Source organism: Panthera uncia, assembly GCF_023721935.1.
Source record: "Panthera uncia isolate 11264 chromosome A1 unlocalized genomic scaffold, Puncia_PCG_1.0 HiC_scaffold_17, whole genome shotgun sequence".
In the NCBI taxonomy this organism is placed as follows: Eukaryota; Metazoa; Chordata; class Mammalia; order Carnivora; family Felidae; genus Panthera; species Panthera uncia.
In genome coordinates, this window is record NW_026057577.1 from 94,854,156 (window position 1) to 94,879,894 (window position 25,739).

At 50.0% G+C, this 25,739-nt stretch overlaps 1 protein-coding gene across 2 annotated transcripts in view; it reads left to right on the forward strand.

Annotated features, from left to right (window-relative positions):
* Positions 1-25,425, forward strand: part of SLIT3 (slit guidance ligand 3) — a 593,416-nt gene extending 567,991 nt beyond the window's left edge. For both annotated transcript variants that reach the window (XM_049647813.1, XM_049647814.1), the window contains exons 28-36: positions 42-181; positions 3,148-3,241; positions 8,789-8,926; positions 10,476-10,716; positions 12,653-12,783; positions 20,686-20,840; positions 21,988-22,273; positions 23,080-23,288; positions 25,017-25,425. In XM_049647813.1, the coding sequence (XP_049503770.1) occupies positions 42-181; positions 3,148-3,241; positions 8,789-8,926; positions 10,476-10,716; positions 12,653-12,783; positions 20,686-20,840; positions 21,988-22,273; positions 23,080-23,288; positions 25,017-25,252 (1,630 nt within the window). In that variant the 3' untranslated portion in view covers positions 25,253-25,425. The remainder of the gene's footprint in view (positions 1-41; positions 182-3,147; positions 3,242-8,788; positions 8,927-10,475; positions 10,717-12,652; positions 12,784-20,685; positions 20,841-21,987; positions 22,274-23,079; positions 23,289-25,016) is intronic.
* Positions 25,426-25,739: the final 314 nt, after the last annotated feature.

Consider the following 25,739-nt stretch of genomic DNA (forward strand, 5'->3'; position numbering starts at 1 on the left):
CCCCTGGCTCCCCTTCTTCCCCACCCCACACACCCCCAAAGCTGCTCCTGCCCTCTGGGCTTTGAGGGGCAGCGGTGTGAGATCAATCCAGATGATTGCGAGGACAACGACTGTGAGAACAATGCCACCTGTGTGGACGGGGTCAACAACTACGTGTGCGTCTGCCCTCCTAACTACACGGGTAAGGTCCCCTGGTGCCTGTGCATGGTGGCGGGCCAGGTGTCATGCACTAAGGAATGCTGTTATCTTAGTTTTCAGGGCCTGCACCCACTCCCCTGTGGACAGAGATGTGAATCCCCAAAACCTGGTGCTGTGCCATGACGGGCTTCCCAGAGGCCCTCTCTGTTTGCTTGTCCACCCTCACCACCTACCCCAACCCTGCACGTCTCTGGCTCCTCCCTACTTTGAGACAGGTTCCCAGGGCAAGTTTGCTGTCCATTCCATTAGCCTTCCCCTCCTCCGGGAACTGGAGACCCAGTGGCGATTGAAGCTAGTGAGAGGGGCTTGCATTACATTTAATCTGCATTCAGTTCTAGTCTGCTTTCTCTAGAAATTTACTTTCCAGACACTTTCCGGCTAGGAACTGGAGACACAAAAATGACCAAGACAAAGTCCCCTCTGATCAGAAGGCTCATTGTCAAGTAGAGGGAGACATGTATTCAGTAGAACGAGACTATAACACCTGGAAGCCTGGGGGGTCGTGGGGTCACAGAGGATGAACCTAACCCAGCTGGGGAATAAAAGAAGGCTCCCCACAGGTTATTCCTCAGGATAATCATCCTACCCACCCACCCCCAAAACACAACACCTTTATTTCCTATATTAACAGCTCCTAATGAGGACAGTTAAATATACCACTAGATTATGAAGCAAAATGCACCTCAGTGGTGCAAGCACAACCTCCTTTGTTATAGGATCCACCTAAAGTGGCATATCCCAAAATGGAATTCCATGAGTTCTTTGAGGAAAAGCCTCCATAAACAAAAAGTTGGGGAAACGCTGTATGTAATACTAGCTCTCTTCCACGTGATACAAATGAGCCTATTAGAGGTTTTCACAATTCCTGTTTGAAACAATGCTATTTAACTTCTTTTAACCCAGTAAGTTTCAAATTTATTTTAAGTCAGAACTTCCCTCCTACCCTACCCCCAAACTCCTTCCCAACCCCGGACATCCTGTGTTGCAAGAAACATATTTTAGGAAATACCAACCTAAGGTGAGGATGAAAATAAGGACCATGCAACCCAGGGACTGCCACACCCTACCCTGCTGGCACCTGGCATGATGTCAAGAGTGAGGTAGGGGATGGGATATACAGATGCTGATTAGAAGCCTACAGAGAAGGAAGCCAGCTAGCCCCCATTGCTCTTCAGGGTCCTGTGGCTGACACAGACCTCAAGCCCATTAGCCAGGTATTCCCCAAGCACATTCTTGGGACTGTGGTGGAACGTGCCACGACCAACTGAGAAAACCACCTGCTCTGCTTACTCCTCGCCTCTTGGGGTCCCAGAGAAGGCTTTACGCTTGGGGAAAGTGCAGGGAAATCTGCTGAAGGTCTACTTCCCTTACCCCTTATATCTTCCATCTTTGCAGAGAAGAGTTGTAGCCAAGAGTTAAAGTAGCAAGAGGCAACACTTATTATGCTCCTACTGTATACAGAGCACTGAATTAACTAACAGGGATACCAAGAAGTCTAAAGTATACCCTCCGGCCACAAAGGGCATCTGGTCTACCTAAGATGAGAGGAGGGGTCATGTAGGGCCAAATCATTGGTCCGGAAGAATCTGCTCACTGCCAGAAGAGAGACAGTAAAAATCCCAGCAGTTAAAAAAAGAAGGCAAAGGGAATCAGAATAGGCTTTGGGGCAAATGGGCAGTGGAAGGGGGACTGAGGACACACTTGTTGAGGTGGTTTCCTGCCCCAGTGGAATAGCCTAGCCTGTGTCTGCAGGTGACTGAAGTGCACCTCTGCCCAAGAATGAGTTGTCATGGTTTTCTCTGTCCCAGAAAACGTTGCCAGTCCCACACAAACACCTGTGTGCCTCTCTGGGTGTCTCCAGGAAGTAAGGAAGAGGAAAAGGCTTATAAAGAACACAGTGCTCTCTGTGGTCTTGAGAGGCTGGCAAAATGAGGACAGGGTTGGGGTGGGCTTGTCCCCACCACAGCAGAGAACAGACTCTGGGGCTGTGGATGTCATTCATCTCCTCCCCAGCCACCCTCAGGACCTTCCTCTGCCCTGTCCCTGCAGCCTTCTCTGCCCCTATTCCCACCCCAACCTCTGAGAGAAATTCCGTGGGTGAAGCTTTCCTCCTTTATATCACTGTCCACCTGGCCAGGTGGAATTTAAGGGAACCCAAAGCTCAGGGGTGCATCTGCCACTGCCCTCACCCCTGCCATCCTGTCTCACTTCCCTCCACATTCCCAAAACACATCTCCGATGGCGTGAGCTTTGGGGAGCTTGGACATGCAAGGACCTCCCTGGGTATATATGACCCGTTCTTCATTTCTTGGCACGATGAATTTCAAAGGGAGTGTATTCAGAGACCTAAACATTAAATTCCTTTCATATTTTCTTCTTTGAGAAAATCCAGGGTGCTTACTTATCTACAGCAGGTGCACTGTGCTGCTAAGCCATGTCCATTCCTCCAGGAAGCCTCTGGGCTTCCACAGAGTTTATCCCTGTGGTCACACATCTCTATGTTACAGTCACCTACTGATTTATAGATCTCCCCCACTAGGCTAGGGGGAAGACAAGACCTGGTCACTGTTGTGTCCCTAGTACCCATCACAGTGTCTACGACACAAGAGGTGCTTAGTAAATTGATGGGGAATGAAAAAAACAACTAAACACAGCCCAAAGTCAGGGGCTGATGTCCTACAGTTTTAGCTGCAGCAGCCCCTTAATGGTCAGGTGAAACAACCCAATGATGGTGCTATGACAGTGCCCAGGGAAAATCCCAGGACCTTCCCATTGTTACCACTAGGGAGACTGAAAAAGAGGTACAGCAGAAAGGATACATCGAGAGAGCAAATCCAGGGTGCCTGAGATCCATGACCTCCCGACAGGGGGCTGGTTGGACCTGACCTTCTAGTCAGGGTATCCCCCAGGTCCTCCCAGGTGCCTGAGCTTTCTACCCACCCCCACCAGGTGAGCTGTGCGACGAGGTGATTGACCACTGCGTGCCTGGGATGAACCTCTGTCAGCATGAGGCCAAGTGCATCTCCCTGGACAAAGGATTCAGGTGAGGCTTGGCTTTGTGTCCCCAGCAGCACAGGCTCCTGAGGACTCTGCCTCAAATTGGTCCCTTTCCATTCTCCTCCTTCCCTCTCCCGATCTCTCTGTCTATTACTTGTACATTACCATGTGCTTCTCTGTGTCTCTGGCTAGTCATAGTCTAATTCTCTGTATCACTGTCTCTATGCACGTGCCTCTGTCTCTTTGTGATTATCTCTCTTTGTAAGTCTCTATCTCTCTCTGTGTGTTGATAGATATATAGAAATAAAGATATCCCTCTTTCCTTTATACCTCTCCTTCCTACTCTCCCCACTTCTGCCCCTACCCCCACACACCAGCATAGCTTTCCTTTCCAGAGCTAATATGGTAGCTGAGTCCAAAGGTTAGTTGGTCACCTTCCTTGTGTGCATCCTTCCCAGTGTTGTGCCCTCTGTGGCTCCAGCAAGTTTGCCAGTTTATGCATCTGTGTATGTTAGGGGGTCGGGGAGAGTGAGCACTGACTCAGTTCAGCAGCCATAGCCATTTGTGGAGCTGTCTCTGTGGTAAGCAGCAGAGCCTGTAGCAGCTAGGGGATTCTAGGAACAATTCTAAGGGTGGAAAAAGAATTTGCCTCAGGAGAAGGCACCAGTTCCAGAGCCTGAGACTCAAACAACACCCCTGGGAAATCACTCCTGGGCCCTGTGAAATCACTCCTACTTCTTCCCTCCATTCTCCTTCATGAAAGCATGTGCCATTGCCTCTTCTAGAGAACACCCTGAGACCCTTGAGTCCTGGGATTTTCTGATATCAGTAGGGACATCCCAGGGAGCCAAAATAGTCTCCCCTAAACACTCTCCCAAAGCTGCTTTGCACACACAGTTGCTTCCCCTCATCTCCAACAGGCTCAGTCCAACACTGAAGGGTGGGTGGAAGCTTCTAGCACCAGAGAGTTTGGGGGAGCAGGCAAAGACCAGAGCAGCTGGGGAAACCCCAGATGAGCCTTCAGCAAAGATACCTGAAGTGACTCTACAGAGTCACCCTAAAGATGAGGGATGTGGGTCTGAAGCTCGATGCCTATGCTGAGAAGTCTTTAATGAGAATCCTGACCAGCATTTCATCCAGTAGCCTCTTCAGCCTCTGAGGAATGAAGCTCATGGTCTGGGTCTAAAATGTCTCCAGGATCTGTCATCAGTTTGAGTCTGTCTAGCTTTCAGTCATAAGGCAGAGAGTTCCCAGATTCCGGGGTTTTTGAGACTGTGATGCTATACTGCAAAACTTAGCACTTTATGGAAAACAAGGATTTTAGAAAGCCTGAGACTAATGACATCATAAAGTCACAGAATCTTAGGACTCTTAGATTCATAAATCTCTAAGACTTGAACTTGAGAACTCTTGGGATCCTAGAATCTAAGAATGATGGGTCCTAGTTGTTGTCCCCTGGTGAGCCAACGCTTCAGTCCTCAAATTCTCATTGTGGTGAGTGTAGTGGGTACTATAAGAGATTTTTGATTCCCTCCCTTTCAAGGCCCTTGACATGGACTTGGGGGTGGCGGGGGTGGGGGGGTGGGATTTGACACAAAACAAATGTTTAGAAATTTCTGGAGCCCTCAACTCTGGCTCTGAGTGCTGCCGGGGTGTTGAGGAGGGGAGGGAAGAACCTGCTGAAGCAAAGAGAAGCCCTCCACATACTTTAGGAGGTGAGCTGTGACATTAACATCAAAGGATGGGTGAGATTTGAATGAGCTGAGAAAGGGAGGGAGGGCCCCACCAGTGGGAGAAGAATCTAGAGTAGGTGCAGGTGAGAGGGGGACATGAACATGTCTTGTCTGGTGTTTTCCTTTCCTATTTTGACATCTCAAGTCTGGAGTTCATCACCAGGGAAAATGCAAGAGGCATGTTAGGGGCTCTGGTTTTGCTGAGAACAAAGGAAACTTCAGTGTTTCCATGCATGAACCATCATTCAAATCTCCCTTATCTGCCCTGGTCCCCTCTGAGAGGGGTTAGGTGGGCTCTTAGGCAGTTGAGCTACTAGAGTATAAGTAAGGGTGAGGGATGCCTCCCAACCCCATTTTCCCACTCCCAGATTTGACTTCAACTCAGGGCTGCTCTTTAACTGAAGGAAGAGGTGAAGAGGGGGAGAAGAGATGCATGGAACACAAACTTGAACCCAAAGCACAGCAGGCTGCACTGACCAGCAGCATGCTTTGGGCGTGCCTACGAGGGGCAACAATAGTGACCAGGTATCTGAGCTGTGAAGAAGTGGTAGAGTATCCATAGCTGGAAAGGTGATCAGTGACATTGTTCAAGCTCAGAGGATGCTGGCCTGACAGAGCACAGTGAGCATGAAAACTGGTCAGAAGTGGTCCAGGGTATAGGTCTGGGGTCGGGGTGCGAGGAGCTTGGGACCAGAGACATAAGCAGGGCCAGAGATCATGATCCTCTGGTACTTCTCCCTAGAAACCTCACTCTACTTGAGTTCTAGGGGAATACAGAAAAGGATACAGAATAGAAAGAATATAGAATGTAGAAGGAAACCAGTCTTGCTTTCATATTCTTGAGAGAATGTATTTATGCACAGTGTCTCCTAGAATCCTGAAGAGGTCTACAGGCCAGCTCAATAATGTGAATTTTGTTTTATTAAAATACATTTAGGTAAAAAAATTCCTTCTCCCAATGAAACATTTCCTGATTTTATCCCCCTCGTCTCCCCTCCCCTCTCATCACCTACATCCCAAGGCAGGCTGCAGGGACAGTAACAAGAGACAGTCAGTTGGTACAACCTTTGCCCAAGTTTGAAGATGTTTATCCTTGAAGATTTCCTTATGTATGTTTTAATGAGGCTGCAACGCAACATAACATAAAACTGTATAACTATCCATGATATAAACACTGAAATCATAATATACCAAAACCCTGACAATAATGAAGAACACTCCCATGAACACTGAAAGTGACAATGACAAAAACACAGATCACGATGATTAACATGCACTGAAGACTTACTCTGTGTCAGGCACACTGGCCTATCTCCTGTAATGCTCCACAATCTTAGGCTGTAGAAACAGCGGTCTGCTTTCTGGATAGGGGCTGAGGCACGGCGAGGTGAAGCAAGCTCCCTGTGCACGCACACACAGAAACAGCTGGGGCTGCAAGCCAATCCCGACCTGACTCTGGAGACTCCCAAAGTCCTGGAACCAAGCACATCACTTGGTTACACCCCCTTGTCCAGAATCAATAGGTCATATATATAACAAAATCGTATAAGCCTTATACTTTCGAGGAAAGGTAAGGGGAGAACATTTGAGAACACCAGGGAAGGCAGGTTGTACCAGCAGACGCTTCTCTTTAGCAGATGAAGAAATGTAGGGTAGATCCTTGCTTTGGGAGGGAGGTGCAGGAACCAGCAGCATCACAGGGCAGCTTGTTGGGAGTGCTAATTCCCAGACCCCACCCAAACTCCCAGATCAGAAGCTGTAAGTTCACAGAATGCCCAGGGGCTTTGTTTGAAAAGCAAGGGTGTGAAGAGGGCTATAGCATTGACAGTCTCCACACCTCCATTGCTCCTTCTGCATATCTGTGTCTGCGAGGAACCAGGTCTTCCCTGATTCCTCATGAAGACCTCCTCAGCCACCTTGACTCCATGCCTAACAGGCTAGATTTTACCCTGCAAGCATTGAGCGGCAATTGTTGCCTTGGAGAGGCTCATAAGGCTTGAGTTGCTCTGCAGGTACCTAGAATTCAGGAGACACAAAGACAAATGCCTACAGGGGCCAGGCTTACCACTAGCAGAGTGTATTGACCACATGCCCTGACAAAGCCTTGCCCAATCTGTTTCTTTAATTTTTTTTAATGTTTATTTATTGTTGAAAATCAGAGTCAGAGCGTGAGCAGGGGAGCAGCGAGAGAGGGAGAAGGAGACACAGAATCTGAAGCAGGCTCCAGGCTCTGAGCTATCAGCACGGAGCCCGATGCGGGGCTCCAGCTCTCAAACTGCGAGATCATGACCTAAGCCGAAGTTGGACGCTTAACCGACTGAGTCACCCAGGTGCCCCCAATCTGTTTCTTTAAAAGACTAGGGTGGAGGGGCGCCTGGGTGGCTCAGTCGGTTGAGCGTCTGACTTCGGCTCAGGTCATGATCTCATGGTCCGTGAGTTCCAGCCCCGCGTCGGGCTCTGTGCTGATGGCTCAGAGCCTGGAGCCTGTTTCAGATTCTCTGTCTCCCTCTCTCTCTGACCCTGCCCCATTCATGCTCTGTCTCTCTCTGTCTCAAAAATAAATAAACGTTAATAAATAAATAAATAAATAAATAAATAAAAGACTAGGGTAGAGTGTGGGCTCTGACATGAAAGTTCACACCTTCTGGTGCAGCAGTAGGTCACGTATTTCAAATTTACCCTTCAAATAAGTAAAGGTGAGGGGCGCCTGGGTGGCTCAGTCGGTTAAGCGTCCGACCTCAACTCAGGTCACAATCTCACGGTTCATGAGTTCAAGCCCCATGCTTGCTCTGAGCTTGCTGACAGCTCAGAGCCTGGAGCCTGCTTCGGATTCTGTGTCTCCCTCTCTCTCTGCGCCCCCCCCCCCCCCCCTCTCCTGGCCCCCTTTCTCTCTCTCTCTCTAAAAAAAAAAAGTAAACATTAAAAAAAATAAGTAAAGGTGAACAGGTCAGATCTTAGCAGGTATCAGTTCTGAATGCAGGCTCAGTAAGTCCTCTGATTCTAGAACTTGTCCTTCTCCAGGGATACCCCACCCCCCAAGTGTCTACCTAGCCATGAATCCACAGCACAAACTATGCTCTGCCAACCAACCCCAGCAATGCCAGGATCCACTTATGATTCCACTCTATCCACAACTGCAGGGAGAGGAGCAAGGCGGGGAGGAGCAAGGAGAGGGGGGAGGGAGGACCATCCCTTTGTCCCGATGCCTCCCCTGTCAGTCTCCTCTGTCCCATGTGTATTCAGAGGTCTTCATCCCTCTCCATCTTGGCCACCTGTCCCACCTTCCTCCTCTGCCTCTGCTGTAGTTATTATTTCTATTCTGGCCAGTAGAATTCAGTGGGTGGGCCCAGAGAGGTGCGCAGGCTCCAGCCTGCAGGAGGCAGAAGAGCCAGGAAGTGTTTGTGTCCACCTGTGCCCATAGGTAACACGGTGCCTTCAGGTCTGTTTCTTGCTGGAACTTTGGCACAGTGTCACCCAGGTGGAGGAGCCCAGGGATGCGTGTTCCGGGCTCATGCTCAGGGAGTCCCCACGTGAGGTGCACCTCTCGGGTGTGCACCTGGGCCAGCAGGGCCGGTGGGGGCAGAGAGAGGGTGCTGCAGCTCCCATCCTCTTCCCTGAGGAGCAGCACATCAGCAGCCCCACCACCCACTCCTGAAAACAGGAGTCACCACATGAAGCAAGCAAACGTCAACTTGCAGGGACCCAGAGCCCATGGATGGCCAGTGAAACCAACTGTGGGCCAGGTTTTGGGGAGTCCTCAAGAGTTGAGAGGGACTTAGGAACATGGGTAGACAGAGACGACACAGGGCCACCTAGAAGCCAGCCTGGCACATGGACAGCCTTGCTCTGCTGTGTTCCAGGTGTGACTGTCCCCCTGGCTACAGCGGGAAGCTCTGCGAGGTGGACAATGATGACTGCGTGAACCATAGGTGCCGCCACGGGGCCCAGTGCGTGGATGCAGTCAACAGCTACACATGCATCTGCCCCCAGGGCTTCAGGTATGGTGGAGGGGCCCCTCGGGAAGGGGCCTGCAGGCTGGGGACTGGTGAGCTAAGGCAGGCTCACCCATGCCCAGGTAGCCCTAGCCCTGGGCCTCCTGAGTTTCCTTGGAAGGTCAGTCCTTCCTTGTCAAAGACCAGATGTTGTCAACCCCGTGTTATAGACAAAAGAGCCATCCAGGGCACCCATGTGGAAGTTGGACTTAGGGTCCAGCTCACAAAATGTCAAGCTTGGGCATGATTCCTTCTAATGGAAGATGCTACCATCTTGGAGCTCAGCTTACAGGATAGGGGTAGCCACATGGCCACACTGGCAGGAATCTTATTTTTAGGCTGGAGAACAAAAACCTTGTGCCCTAATGGTAAAAAATGGAGGCAAATAGGAGAGCTTGGGGTTAGTCACTGGAATCACTGAAGCCAGAAGAGAAGGAGGGGATGGGAAGCACTGGCCAGGGGGTCAGGAGAGGTCCATGGGGTATATACAAGGAGAAACTGGGTTTCAGCCCTCACACCTACACTGCCTGGAAGGGAAGGGTGTAGGGGGCACTGGAGGGGGAGGCAAGGACCAGACCTGAAGTGGCGGGGGAGGGGGCGGCCTGGGGACAATTCCATGTACATCAGTACTTGCTGCATGACATAAATCCAACTATGCAAATGAGCCTTGGTCATGGACTCTGAGAAGGAACCACTCTGCAAAGGCCAGTTTCTCCAAAGCCTGATTGAGACCATGTTGAGGCTTGGGAACATATAAATTCCTGAGGCCCACCCCAGAGCTACTAAATTAGAATGGGGGCGGAAAGAAGGGGCTAGAAATCTGCACTTTTTTTTTTAATGTTTTCAAATTGTGGTAAGATATACATAACATGAGATTTACCATCTTAACCATTTTTCCATGTACGGTTCAGAGGCATTAAGTGCACTTCCATTATTGTGCAGCCAATACCACCATCCATCTCCAGAACTTTTTTAATCTTGCAAAACTGAAACTCTGTCTCCATTAAACACTAACTCCCCATTCCCCCTCCCTATGGCCCCTGGCAGCCACCATTCTACTTTCTGACCCTATAAATTTGACCGCTCTAAGTGCCTCATAAAAGTGGAGCCACACAGTATTTGTGTTTGTGTGACTGCTTTATTTCACTTGGCATAATGTCCTCAGGGTTCATCCATGTCGTAACAGGTGTCAGAATGTCCTCCCTTTTTAAGGCTGAATAATATCCCATCGTATGCATGTGCCACATTTTGTGTATCCACTCATCTATGGATGGATGAGAATCTGGGCTTTTAACAAATTCATCCAGATGTTTCTGATGACACTGAAACTTGGGGGCCAGCACTCTCATGCAACCCTATTATTTTAAAAATGGGGAAACTGGGTCTTAGAGAAGGAAAAGGCTTGCCCCAGTTGGTGGTAGGACTGGAACAAGTCCCAGTTACCATCTTTCTTCCCTCTCTCTGCTGGTGGCTCTTTGGCCCAAATAACTATGATTGTCTCCCCACACTGTTCTTTCCTCATCCCTCCTCCGTCCCTCCTCTCCCCTCCCCACAGCGGGCTCCTCTGTGAGCACCCCCCACCCATGGTCCTGCTTCAGACCAGTCCCTGTGACCAGTATGAGTGCCAGAACGGGGCCCAGTGCATCGTGGTACAGCAGGAGCCGACCTGTCGCTGCCCCCCAGGCTTCGCCGGCCCGAGGTGCGAGAAACTCATCACTGTCAACTTTGTGGGCAAAGACTCCTACGTGGAACTAGCCTCCGCCAAGGTCCGGCCCCAGGCCAACATCTCCCTGCAGGTGCGCCCCGCCCCTATGTGCCCCCCAAGCTCCAGTTGTTCTGAGAACAGCTGTTGTTCTACAGACAACTCTTGACTGGCTTTCACTGCTAATAGCAGTCCCCACGTGCAGCCTTTTCCATTCATTTATCTAGAAAATATTCACTCAAATATTATATGTCAGACACTGTGCTAACAATGGGGATTCAGTGATGGACAAGACAGAGCCCCTTGCCCAGGGGAAATTGACAAGCAGAGGGACCAGTGGTAACTCTGGGTGTTGTGGGAGCACATAGGTGGGACAGAGCTCCCTCGCCCGCTGAAAAGAATAGGATAGGCTCCCCAGAGGCAGTGGTAACTAAACTGAGATCTCAAGGATGAGTAGGAGTTTGCCTGGAGAAGGATAGAAGAATGAGGGGCTGGCAGAGCAGGATGAAGAGGGGATGCCATCTAGCCTGAGACATCAGCATGTACAAAGTCCCAGAGGCACAAACAAGCAGGGCCTTTTTCAGGGAATGAAAAACCACTTAGTAGGAACCAAATTCTTTTCCAGCTAACTTCTTTCAGGTTCCTTACCTGTGGACCTGAGCAAATTTATTCCAAAATGCATTTCTGGGTGACCCAAATGCAACTGGGAAGGGTGGAGCAAGGATGGTATATGGCTGAGAAAGAGCAGGCTCTGGCCCCTAGGCATTCTGGGGAGGAAGACCCCAGAGACACAGCTAGAGGATGCAGCCCAGTGAGTGGCCCCTGCCACATGGCACTAACTATGGCCCTGCTCTCCTTCTGCTCATGGACACTCTAGCTTTAAGCTTATGGTGAAAATACTTGTTCAACACAGATCTGTTGCATGCCTCTGCATGCCAGGCACCATTGCAGGTACTGGGGCTGCAGAAATGCACAGAAAGCTCAAACTGCCTCACCTTGTGGAGCCTCCAGTCCAGTGGGCAGGCGTCTGAGATGAGGGTTGACCCTGAACACACACACACACACACACACACACACACACACACACACACACACACGAAGGAAGCTCTGGGTGTGTCAGCCCCTCCTGGGTCCTCCTCATTGCCCTCCTGCCTTCCTCCCTGCATCCCACCCACCCAGGGACCTGAATGTTGGGTCCCAGCTAACCAGAGCAGCACCTGTGCCCCAGACATCCAGAGGGTCCATCAGACCACCTGCTCCACATCCATTCCTTTAAGCTGCACTTGTGCTGGGCGATGGGGGTGGACAGGCTAGTCAGACAACCCCAGCCCTGCAGCGGGGTGTGCCCTCTGGGCAGCAACTTCTGAAACCAGTGTCTCTCGGCCTTGGCAACACATTAGAATCATCTGGAGAATGCCTAAAATTGTCTTTGCCTGCCCCCTCCCCGACCTTGAGAGTCATATGTAGTTGGTTTGGGGTGAAGCCTAGACAATGATTTTTTTTAAAAATTCCCCAGATGACTCTTAACACAGCGCCTAGTTCATAGTAAACACCGAATGAAACGGTAATTGTTAGCATTTTGTTTATGATTGAGATTATACAGAGAGACGGAGGCCTTGAGAGGGGCAAGGATTTGAGTGGGATTACATTGTATGCCGGTGGGAGAGGCTAGAGTAGAGCTTGGGGTTCCTGACACACACATACACACACACACACACACACACACACACACACACACACACACACACACTAAAATAGTGTGTGTTATATTTATCTTATAAGTGTATACATAAACAAAGTGGCTCACAGTGGGTGCTCATTAAATAGTTATTGAATTGAATTGCACCATCAGCATTTGCTGGAGTAGAAGTATATGCCCTCTAGCAATTTCCAGACCAGACAAAGGAAAAAATAGGGAAATGAACTCAGATCTGGGGTCCATTCAGAAGATGCCTCCCGGAAGAGGTCTCTGTGAGGGGGGGTTGGGGAGGCTAGTCCTCAGGGGAGCCCTAACCCACATGCCTCTCCAGGTGGCCACTGACAAGGACAACGGCATCCTTCTGTACAAGGGAGACAATGACCCCCTCGCGCTGGAGCTGTACCAGGGCCACGTGAGGCTCGTCTATGACAGTCTGAGCTCCCCACCAACCACAGTGTACAGGTAAGGACCACAGCCCCTCCCGCCAATGCTCACAGGTCCTGCGTCTTCCCTCCTGCTTCCTGCCCTGAGAGAAGATGCCAGGGCCACTCTGATGCCTCTTCTCCCTGCTGCCCTCCAAGCACACACACTCAGAGTGGCTGGTGGGAGGGAGAGGGGCGGTGCTGGAGGAAGAGGCAGGAGATGAAGGCTGACCCCACAGGGAGATGACACCTCATTACCATAAGATAAATGGCCAGCTGGCTACCGTGCAGAGCTGTGTGTGCCAATGGGGATGAGGCTGCTTAATGAGGTGCCCTTTTCAAAATGTCATCCTCATCTTTTATTAGTTTAAGAAAGAAAACAGGGGGAGATTAACATGCAACTCAAGGGGAAGAAATTCCAGAGCACTGAGGGAGCAGGACTATTCCTTAAGTGACTTTCAAACTGTTCTGAAGGATGGTTTTTCCTAAACTTCAGTCTTTCCAACAATCGCCCTGATTTTTACAAAAAGCTTGTAAAAATATGGTATGTCAGCTATACTGTTACTTAGCAGGTTACCTTACATGGCCTTTAAATGTGCTCACTCTCTACCCTGAGCTTCATCTCAAGGAATATCGTCTGTGAAATCACAGATATGCTAGCTCAACGTTAGATTTGTTTCTACTTCTCAGCGGAATAAGTACTAAACACAAAAAATCATTTTAGTCATAAATATTTTGTAATAATTATAAAAATAACCATTGAGATGAGAAATGTTTGTGTTACACCTAAAAATCACATAAAACTGCCCGAGGCAGGAGAGCCATTCCTTGGGGGGAGAGCACCATGCGTGAGAAGGGCCCGCATCCCAAGGCCAGCCTTTCCCCTCTGCAAGCAGGAGCACATTGGTTAGGATTGAGGAAGAGCAGCAGTTTTCAGACTAAATCATTTATTCAATCAAAACTTTTATATTGAACTCAAGAATATTAAATACACAGAAGCAAAACTGTCCTGCAGGGGCTGGAGAGAGCCAAGCTTCTTCCTTCACACTTCCTCTCATGAAAACCCCCAAAACAGCACCTACAAACCCAGTCGAGAACCATTGGTTTAAACCAGTGGTTCTCAAAGTGTGGTGCCAGGGCTGCAGCAGCAACGCACCCAGGAACTTGTGAGATGGGCACATTTTCAGACCCCACCCCACACCTACTGACAGAAGCACTGGGGTAGGGCCCAGCCATCTGTTTCAGGGAGCTTCCAGGTGATTCTTTGCACAAGCCTGAGAAGTGTCAGCTCACGCAGGAAACCTTCCTGGAGAAGGAACCATTTATGCTAGGTCTTGATGAGAGGGAGAATTTATATGAGCAGAACAGGTGGGCAAGCAGGCTGAGGGGACATCACTGGCAAGCCTAGGGGACAACACAGGGGGTTCGACCAGAGCAGAGGTTCACAGCAGGGGTGGGTGGAGGGATCACTGACCAGGCTAGGACAGTTGGGTACAATAGATGCCAGGAGAAGGAGCTGTCACCAGTGGCTTCACGAGTTCCCTGGAGTCAGGGCCTCCCAACATCTGTGTTTCTGGAGCCGCTGGTCATGGGCCAAGTGGACAGAGAGCCTGGGTGCAGGGCCTGGGGCAGCCTGTCACACAGCCTGTGGTATCAGACACATCCAGGTTTGAACAAGGTATTCGACCTCTTGCCTCAGTCTCCTTCCCTGTGTACTGTGGATAACAGGACATACTTTTGCAAGAGGAGGGCAGGATGGGGGGGGGGGGGGCGTTTGGATATTGAGGGTTGGCAGATGAGAAAGTGCTTGGCAAATTGAACCTTTACATGAGCATGTCAAGGACAGAAGGTGGCAGCCAGGCTTGGGGAGGGGGCTGGGTTCTGTCCAGAGCTCTGGCCAGAGCCCTGGCCAGAGCCCATCCCAGCAGAGCCTAGCCCTTCCCTCACACTGATGTTAGCTGCTGGGGGGAGGGGGGGTTGGTAAAAGCGTGATGTTGTTGGTAAGAATGTTGGAATGCTTTTCTGCTGTCTGAACCAGGTTGTGAAATAGGAACCCAGAGAACTACTTTCCCCTATAGAACTACTCTCTCTCCTTGTCAGGGGGTCAGTCGGCTGAGGGTTAATAGGGGGCCCTGGGGAGACCCCAGGCTCTTCCTTTTATCCACAGGAGGAACCCAGTGAAGTATGCCCATGCCCACAGGCGAAGCCTAGTGACAGACTCTTAGTGCCCTTCAGCTCACAATCCCGAAGGGCCCAAGTCTCCAGAAATCCCATTATTTAAAATGGGTTTCGGGTATTGAGGAGGGCACCTTTTGGGATGAGCACTGGGTGTTGTATGGAAACCAATTTGACAGTAAATTTCATATATTAAAAAATAAAAAAATAAAAAAAAAAAAAAAGAATAAAGCAAGATTTGGTACTGTACCAATTGTAATAAATTAAAACATTTAGCTGACCAAGTACAATTACTGCGTACATTTCAATAAAAGTATTTTGTAATCATAAAAAAAAAATAAATAAATAAAAATAAAAATAAATAAAAAAAAATAAAATGGGTTTCTTCCAGTCTTCTGTGTGGCAGCACTGGCTTTGCCCCAGTTGTGCACTCTTTCACTCAGCAAACCTCTCCCAGGCACCTTGCATGGACCAGATCCTGGACTAAGTGTGGGGGACCCAGAGTTAAGCAAAACACAGTCCAGGGAAGAAGGCAGGTGTGTAAACAAGCGATAGTCACATGGGCAGAATAAAATAGGTCTTGCAGAAGATACGGGTGCATGCTATGGGAGCAGACATTTCTGCTTGGAGGACTAGGGAAGGCTCCCTGGAGGAAGTGGTAATGTTGAGCTGAGGCTTCAGCGGTGGCTGACAAGCATTTCCACAGGTTGCCTTTCCAGAAGGCACTGGGCTGGGGGAGGCCCATCAGTATGCACAGAAGCCATACTGTGTGGGACTGGGGTTAATAGAGGGCACAGGATCACTGTGGTGACCCCTGGCCACCTAGGAAGGCCTCCTTAGCCTCAGGGCCAGGGTGCCAAACCAAAGGTAATAATCAGGGGAGTTGGCAGCTTGCAAAATTCTGCCCACTGAGGCCCCATGGACAGCCCCAGAGCGAGAATGAACCACCGGTGCCCCCCAGCAGGGAACCACAGGTCTGGAGCAGCAGGATTCTGAGCCTCCTCTATGTGGGAGCCTGGTTTGATTCATCTGCCTAACTATAGCCACAGGGGAGTGCTGGCGCTTCAAGGTCTGACCCCAGGTTCCAGGGCAAATACACAGAAAAGCCTGTCTTTGCCCCTGCCTGCCTGCCTGCCCCAGAATGGGAACAGGCTGCACTGTTCTGTAGTTCTGAGACTTGTCAGAGGAACTTCAGGCACTATTTCCTACCAGAGAGGCCAAGGGGCCAAGTAAGGGAACGAACCTGGGGAAAGCGGACTGAGGTCTCCGTGGGAGTGTGAAGAGTGTGGTAGCCTGGGGAGCACAGGCCTTGTCCGAAGGGACAGCTGACCTCTGCCCCAGGAGATGCTGCCCCGTGGGAATGCAGATCATCAAGGAGCACTAGAAACTCGGGGTTTCTATGTGAAATAGCTCAATGTTCAAAGGTTGGCCAAACACCACAAGAGAGCTCTCTTTGGACCATCACACATGCTCCCTGAGTCTTATTTACCATAGTCCCATCCATTGCCAAGGTCTTTGTCTCACTTGCTCCTCACCACAAGCCCTAGGGTAAGCGTCATCACTCCTGTTCTAGGGATGAGAAACATGATGCTCAGGTGAAGTTTTTGGCCCTAAAGCACACAAACCAGTAAATGGCGGAGCTGAGATTCAAACCCAGGTCAGGCTCCCACCAGAACCCATGTTCCCACTGTGCTGGGGCATGAAGGCCAGAGCAAGAGAGAGTTGGGGCCATGGTGGTCCAGGAGTTGGGGAGTTGCTGCCCTGCAGTCTTTGAAGTCTCTGACTTTGAAGTCTCTGACTTCGGCTTAACTGAAATCCCAGGGACTATTTGATCCTGCGAGGCTCTATTGCCACCTAGTGGCCACAACTCAGCACCCAGGTGAGCAGGCCCAACAGCACCTGGAGGAATGGCCCACCAACCGTTCACTCCCCGGGGAAGTACAGTCCCTGGTTTAGGAGCTTGGGTTTCAGTCTGCCTCCACCACTTCCACTTTAAGTCTTTGAGCTGGACACCTTAAGTCTCCAAGCCTTAGGCCTCTTATCTCTAAAATGGCAAAAAAAATTGTATGTCTCGTTTAGGGGCTTGTTAGGGTTAAATGAGAGAATGCAGGTCAAGTGCTTAGCACAGAGTAGCACAGTGCATAGTCCTGTAGCACCCAACATACTCCCACTGTTGATATTAAAAGCAGAATAGAACTCCACATGTCCTCATGCCGGTCCCACACAGAAGCCACCCAGCTAGCTCTGACACCTCCAGTGCTCTCTACCTCCCACTGGATGCTGGTTCATGTGGCCCAGTGCATACTGGGAAAGACTCTCAGATCCCCACTGAGTCTTCCCTGTAATCCCCAAATCTTTCTCCAGGAGACAAATTAGGAGGCTTGGAACCACAGTGGGATCATTTCTTTTAGAGTTAACAGCAGGTGGTTTGGGTTGGAGTTTTTTGTTTTGTTTTGTTTTTTTACCCCAATCTTTTTTCTTATAGCAGCAGAGTCATTTTTCTCGTTATATACTTCAAAGGCCAAGATTTAAAAGGTGGGGGGAGGCGGGGAAGTAGGTAGAAATGGAGCCATCCTGATTTGTTAGGTGGCGGTGAGAAATCACAGCCTGCAGTCCCCTCCAGGGACCTACAGTGTGAAAACCATTGGCTTTAGCATCATTTCCAGGAGACCCTAATAAAGATGTGCCAGGAAGGCAACCTGTCAACCCATGAGCACCTACTGGCGTGGGTTATGGGAGGTTTAGATTTGGAATCCATACTGACTTTGAACCTCAGTTCCGCCACTTCTAGCAATGTGGCCTTGGTCAAGTTACTTAGGTTCCCTCTCTGTAAAATGTGGCTCTCATGAGTGCCTTCCTCAGAGATGGTTATGAGCCAGTGGAAGCAGACAGAAACCCAAAGCCCTGGGCATCTGGAAGGTTGAGAATCAGTAGAAGAGTTCCTCCAGGTCCAGTAACCTGCTCCCCAACTTCGTCTCTCCTGCCACACCCAGCTCCTCCAAGCCCAGGATCAGGGTGGAAGAAATCATCATTCCACCTTTGAGTGCTTGCCAGGTGTCAGGGGCCCTGTGTTGTCAATCAGAACTCAGGTCAACATCATCACCAACCCCATAGCATGTAAGTGGGCTTGCCAAGAGTCCCTCAGCTGGAGGACCCAGTGTGATACCAGATCTCTCCAACTCCTGAGCACGAACTAGCTGAAGGGTATAGCTGGAGGAAGGGACCTGCCTTATGGGAATCAAGAGAGGCTCTCCACACAGCCAAGTGGCTAGGGCACTGAGGAGCCTAGCACTTAACTGGGGGCAGGAAGGGTGGTCTCACAGTCCTCTCTGCTCCTGCGGCTCCTGCCAAACCACTGTCTCCAGGCTGGGACCCTCCATGGAGGAGCACCAGGGCCTGGACCAGCGCATGGAGTGCAGGAAGGAAAAAAGGAACAGACTTGGAGCAAGTGGCCAGGAAGGGGTTAGTGGTATGTGTTTGCTCACTGTGTCTGTGGGTGTTTATAATGGGATAGCGGCTGCCTCAGACTCCCTGAATTTTAATATTGGAAGGGAATGCCAAGACCACCCACCCAGAGCTGCAGCCTCTCTACAACTCCTCTCTAACAGGTGGCTGCTCAGCATTAGTTACACACTTCAGGGGAGGGGGAGCTCTTTCAGGACAGCATCAATTTACCAAATGGTTTAGGGATACAGCTGCATGTTCTTGCATGTATGTTTAAAAAACTGTGTTAGGGCTCAAGGTCAGAGTTTGTGGTCTCTGCACACCAGCCCTCATTCCCCCACTGACACCATCATCAACTCATCTGCAGGAACACAGGTCTCTGCCTTATCCTCAGCTCACTACTTAGAGTAGCTGGAAGCTACTGAAATAGAACAGCTCCATCTTCTATGGCTTCTTGGCTCCCCATCACAAATGAGATCCTCCAATGGACTCTTAGCTATCACTCCACCCCCCACTGCCCTATTTCTTGACCTGACCTGACACTACTATGTTGGTGGTTTGATTTAAAGGAAAGGCTAAGGAAATGTGGGCTCGTGATGGTACGTGTCTGTACTGTTTGCCACTGGTCTCGGTGGGCGCCGTGGCAGTTGGATGAGAGACAAGTGATTGGAAGGATAGATGATGGTTGGATGATAGGTAGATGGGAGAGTAAGAAAGTTCATGATGAGTTTGGGAAGGTCTTGGGCTCCTGCATGCCCCCTTCCACCAGCACTTTCTCCCAGAGATCAGCACAAGAGCAGGAGTCAGGAGGTTTGCAGGCAATGGTCGGTCTTATCGTCGTTAATACTCTGACACTAGTGATAATGGGTCACATTTTCTCAATAATTTATAGTGTAAATTACAAAGTCTTGAAAGGACTTTCAAGTACCTCCTCTGATTCGATCATTGCAGTAATTCTGTCAGGTTGTTCTCCCCCTTTTACAGATGAGAAGACCAGAAACCCAGAGGGGTTCTGTTTCTGAGTGGCCACACTCGCTGAGTGGCCACACCCACTGAAAAAGGGGCTAGGACAGACTCCATGCTTTCTCCACCCCACCCCAATTTATCCTCTCTTCTCCCAAGCATTTCTCTCACCTCTTGGCTGAGATTTCTAACTCCAGGTCAGTCGTTGAAGCTGTCCCTGCCTCCCAGGTAATCGGTGCCACCTCTGGCATAGGATCCTCTTGTTGGATCCAACTTACTGGGGCTTTGCCAGGGAGAACTCAAGGGGAGAAGGAGCCTCCATATTCACCACCCACATTTGAATGGTTAAGACAGAGTTCAGCGTCCTTCTCAGAGAGCCATTTTCAGGGAAGGAATACCATATCCCCCAATACCTATCACCTGCGCTCACTTCTCTCTCCCAGGCCCAGCCGAGGATCAAGTAGTGGAAAGAGCAGAACTTTATGGAGTCAAATGTTTTGCCTATGAATTCTGTCTCTGGAACATACTAGCTGGATGACCTCAGACAAACCCCTTAACCTCTCTGGGCCTCAGTCATCTTAGCTGTGAAATGGGATATCTGACACCACTTCATAGAATGATGGTGAGGCTCAAATAATAGCAGAGAACCATTTAGCCCTGTGCCTAGCTCTTGTGTCTCATAAGCCCTTGGTGACTGCCTGCTGGTACTGAGGGAGGTGATGGGAAACGGGCATGCATGTGGGCTTTGATGCTAGATGCACCTCAGTGTACATCCCTAGCCTATGGCTTATTAGTTGTGGGGACTTAGGAACATTATTTAACCTCCCTGAATTTCTGTTTCCTCGTTTCTATAATTCTGTAAACACGTGAAGCAGTGTTGTGTGGTAATATTAATCCAAATATGGCGTGCATACTTCTGATGGTGCATGAGACGAATTTAGGTGGGACAAAGACACTGGTGACATTTTAACTGAGAGATCACTCTTTTCATATGTACTAGGAAAAATATATACATCATACTGAAATAGTCTTTTTGTGGACAGTATTCCTTCCAAGAACGTTGGCCTTATTATATCCTTACTGGTGTTTAAGGGGGAAATGGAGCAACTGAAGAAAAATTTAATGAAATAATGGTTCCAGTGGCATGCAGTAGAGCAAAAATTGAGAAGGTGGTCGGAGGATGGAGTTTGCTTACCTCTGTAAAACACTGGAAAGGAATGTAAACCAATAATGATAACCATGAACCACTTGTGCTTCATGGTTGGCCAAGTTCAAATGCTAGCCACGTTCACAGCCCAGGGCCTGGCTACAGAAAGCATAAAGCAAACCCTCTGATTCTCACCCCTTTTCTCTTGCCCAGTGTGGAGACAGTGAATGACGGACAGTTTCACAGTGTGGAGCTGGTGATGCTAAATCAGACCCTGAACTTGGTGGTGGATAAAGGAGCCCCAAAGAGCCTGGGAAAGCTCCAGAAGCAGCCGGCAGTAAGCATCAACAGCCCCCTCTACCTCGGAGGTAAGGCTTTTCTCCCCTTCCATCCCCACCACCTACACCCCCCACCTATGCTCAGGTACCCACACCCAGGCCCACTGGCTGGGGTTCCCCTGCTCTCAGCATCCACTGCCAAAACAAATGACATAAGGCTTCTTGGAGGAAGTGGCAAGTAAGCCAGATCGTGGGGAGGAGGAGAGGAGAGAAGACAGGGCTCCTTCTGGGAAGCACAAGTGGTTCGGGAATGATGGTGGGAAGAGGCAAAGATGGAATGGGGAGGGAGGAAATAGAGACAGAGTCCAAGCCCCATGATCTGCAGGGGTCATGTTCCCTCTGTTCTGCCACCATGTCAGACACTGGGAGGCTCAGGTGATGCATGTAGAACATGTTTGAGATTAAAGTCATATAAAGGCCAAAAAGAAGTAGCCACCTGTCTGGCAGAGCCTAGACCTGAAGTGCAGCCCCAGGACCTGTAGATGTCAAAGGGTTATGTGCAAAAAAAAAAAAAAAGTCACCAGAGCAGCTTGTTCAGCACAGAGATTCCCAAGACATCCCTGCCAGGGAGCCCAGGAATCTGTATTAACAGCCAGTCCAGGTGCCAGGGGTCCAGGGAAAGCCTTCAGTCAAGGGCAGTCCCAGAAGGGACACAGTTTGTCCCCCTGTGAAGACCCCCAAGGTTCCACAGATCAAGGCTGCTTGCCCAAACCCCTTCTCTCCCAAACTCTAGCTCTCCAGCCTGGTGCTGTGCAGGGCTAGGACAAGGGATGGGGACAGGAGGACCTGGTGGGAACAGTAGAGGAATGGGAGGCACCATCCCTTCCCTGCCTAGAGGGTGGGCCTCCTCCATCCAGCTAGTTGTGGCCCTGTGACTAGCCAGCTCATCTTTTTTTCTAGACAAGCCCAAAATAGAGATTTTAGAAATTTTCTATATTTAAAAGGTTGGCAACAAATTCACATTTTTAAGAGTCAAAGTGTAGGAAAAAGGACACAAGTCCTTCTGTGGACAAGGTCCCAGGTTTTGGGTCCATTCCCTCCATCTGAACATCGGAGGCCCAGAGCTGTGAGCACTTAACTGTGAGCATGTAGAGACCTCCTCCTTGCTCTGAGGGGAAGTCTGGGCTGGTGGGCAAGGGAGGGTCTTCAGGCGGCTGTGCTGGCGCCCCTCCCCCAGGCATCCCCACCTCTACGGGCCTCTCAGCCCTGCGCCAGGGCACGGACCGGCCGCTGGGCGGCTTCCATGGCTGCATCCACGAGGTGCGCATCAACAACGAGTTGCAAGACTTCAAGGCCCTCCCACCGCAGTCCCTGGGGGTCTCACCAGGCTGCAAGTCCTGCACTGTGTGCAAGCACGGCCTGTGTCGCTCCGTGGAGAAGGACAGCGTGGTGTGCGAGTGCCACTCGGGCTGGACCGGCCCGCTGTGCGACCAGGAGGCCCGCGACCCCTGCCTGGGCCACAGGTCAGTGTCCTGAGAGCCTAGACTCCCTGCCTGGATTCAGTCCCTCCCCCCACCCCTTCCCCACCCAAGAAGCGGCACTGATAAAAGCTGGAGGAATTGTCAGACTGTCCACAGGTCCTGCTTAAGAGGTCAGGAGCTTACACAGCCAAACAGCAGGTCCCACTTAGAGACCTCAGTGTGTGAGGACCTTGCTGAGAACACCAGTCTCTGGCAAGTGACCCTTTAGAACCTGTCCAGAGCCACAGCACATACCTACATGACTCTGGGCAGATGCAGCCCCATGAGCATTTGGCTTGGCAAGTGGAATGAGGGTGAATTTCAGCCTCAACTTCTCTATCTAGGAGATGTGGATAAGACTGTCTTCTACATAGAAGCAGCAGAAGAGAGGTGATTGTAGAAAATAAGAATGATGCCAGGTATACAGCACTTAGTCCCATGCCTGGCACCGTTGATGATGGTGTTGGTAATAGTTCCATTGCTATCAGTTAAGATAGGGCAATTAAAATGTTCTGAGCTGTGACCTGCCGCTTGGATATGTGAGTTCTAATGCCTAGAGAACAGCAAGCCAGCCTCATGGTCACAGCTGGCAGTGGAGTTTGGGTGATGTGAGCCTCCAGCTGTGGCAGAGTAAGACAAGACTGCTGCTCAGATGCTGGGCTAGCAGAGGACAGACCATGGGATGGAGAAGACCTAAGGTTCCACAGCTCTGGGCCTGCTGGTCAGAGCCTGGTCCCTGGCTGGGCTGGACAGAGAAAGCCTCCAGCAGCACCGTCTCTGCCCCTTCTCATTCTCTCCTCTGCCAACAGTTGCAGCCATGGGAAATGTGTGGCAACCGGGACCTCGTATGTGTGCAAGTGTGCAGAGGGCTACGGGGGGCCCACGTGTGACCACAAGAACGACTCCACCAACGCCTGCTTGGCCTTCAAGTGTCACCAGGGGCAGTGCCACATCTCAGATCGAGGGGAGCCCTACTGTCTGTGCCAGTCTGGCTTTAGTGGGGAGCACTGCGAGCAAGGTGGGTCTACTGTGTGCCCAGGAGGGGGAACCAGAGAATGGTGGAGGGGTCAGAACTGGACCCCAGAGCCAGACTGAAGTTTGAATTCTGTCTGTGCCACCTGGAGGCTGCATGACCTTTGTCAGCTGCTTTCTAGAAAAGCCTCTGTTCTTTCATTTTGAAAATGGGGGCAATACCCTACATTGCTGCAGCAGTTGTCTATTGCTCTGTAACAAATTAGCCCCCCAACACAGTTCAAACCCTCCTTACTCTCTTCCCCTCCCCCAGCCCCTGTAGTGCATTTAAAAAAATTTTTTAATGTTTAAGAGGGAGAAACAGAATGCAGGTGGGGGAGGGGCAGAGAGAGAGGGACACACAGAATCCGAAGCAGGCCCCAAGCCCTGAGCTTTCAGCACAGAGCCTGAGGTAGGCTCAAACCCACAAATCATGAGATGATGACCTGAGCCAAAGTTGGATGGTTAAACAACTGAGCCACCCAGGTACCCCTGTAGTGTGCTAATATTGAAGTAAACAGGAAAATTAAGACTAGATTGTATTAGAATTCAAATCCACCTCCCCACAGGGGGTTATTTTCCTGCGTGGAAACTGAAGTCTTCCTCCCTGCCACTGGATTCCTAGGCAGACCACCTTGTCTCTAAGGGACGCTCACATTTATATCTAGTTGAAATACTATTCAACCAAAACTGATGTTTTTATAATTTTTATTAAATATTTTGAAACATGATTTACAGAAAAATTGCCAGAATATGAAGAGCTCCCACCTTCCCTTCACCAGATTGCCCAATTAACATGTTGCCACATCTGGTCTCTCGCCAACCACATTCATACACTCGTACACTCATTATCTTGTAACAATCTCATAATTTAGAAGAATTATATCAAGCTTAACAAAATTCATTAAAATGCATAAAGCCCTTTCTCACTCACAGTCTCCTCTGAGGCTCATAAGCTGTGAGGCATAGGAAGGACAGGGAAATGTATCACCATTTCCAGACAAGGAGACAGGCTCAGGGATAGTGAGGGTCTGGCTGATGGCCAAAGCCAAACTCTAAGCTCAGTACGGTCTTCCTCAGTGCCTTGCTGCAGCCCTCCTCCCAATGTCGTAGGGACAGTGCAGTCAGAAGATGAAAATCCAAGCAGATCTCACCTCCAGCAGCACTTTCCAGAGCCACATCCCTGGGCTGCAGCAGGCTGTTTGCCACGTACTGTTCCTATAGAGCATCCACCTCTGTTTATCATTACTTATTCTGTCATCGCTGAAGTGAACAGACCTAGATGCTGCACCAGTGGGGACTGGGGCAAACCAGACACTTCCTGGTTTTCTGTGAAGCCAGAAATCCCAATATTTAATCTCCTGGGGTTTTTAATGGTGACATTTAGCTCAGTTTCTAAGTCTAGGTGGCACATCAAAACTGAGGCACAGGAGTTAGCCCACCATCTACTACTTTGCCACATCGAGTTTGGTCTTGGAGTTCCTTGAAGGAAAGGATGGGGCTTGTTTTTGTCACCATTAGATCCTCAGGGCTTAGTCATAAATCCGGTAGAGAGCCTGGCCCAGGAAAGGCCTTCATAGTTGTGGAATCATTGGGCAGTTAACAGGTGGGAGACAGAGGGATGAGTGAAGACGTTCAAATGGTCTTTACACCTCAAACAGCCTACCCAGGAACTGGCCCTGGCCTGTCGTTGATGCCACCAATGCCCTGACCTTACCTTTTCTACCCTCTGCAGAGAGCCTGTGCCTGGGGGAGGTAGTCCGAGAGGTGATCCGCCGCCAGAAAGGCTATGCGTCTTGCGCCACAGCCTCCAAAGTGCCCGTAATGGAGTGTCGTGGGGGCTGTGGGCTGCAGTGCTGCCGGCCCACCCGCAGCAAGCGGCGGAAATACGTCTTCCAGTGCACAGACGGCTCCTCGTTTGTGGAAGAGGTGGAGAGACACTTGGAGTGTGGCTGCCGCGCATGTTCCTAAGGCCCTCTGCCCCCCCACCTCTCAGACTTCAGCTTCGTGGGGCTGCGACAGCCACGTGGGACCCCCTCGAGACTCGAGGTGAAGAAGTGGACGCTGGAGAGGAAGCAGAAGAAGAGAATATTAAGTATATTGTAAAATAAACAAAAAAATAGAACTTATTTTTATTATGGAAAGTGACTATTTTCATCTTTTATTATATAAATATATCACACCGTCTGAGTATATGTACCATATAGTGAGTTATTTTTACCAAGTCTTGTGTATTTGTCGTGTTTTTATAAACCGCTGTTAAAAATTTTAAGAAAAAAAAGACTAATAAAAATGTTTTAAAACAAAAGGATAAGAATAAAGAAGTGATAGCCTGTCCGAGGAAGAAGGAAGTTTTTAATGTGATGAAACAGTATCATGGCAGCAGAGATACCAAGACCTGCTTACTGAGCTCAGGAAAAGGAATGATAAGAGGAAGAGAAGGAAAAGATTTTTCTTT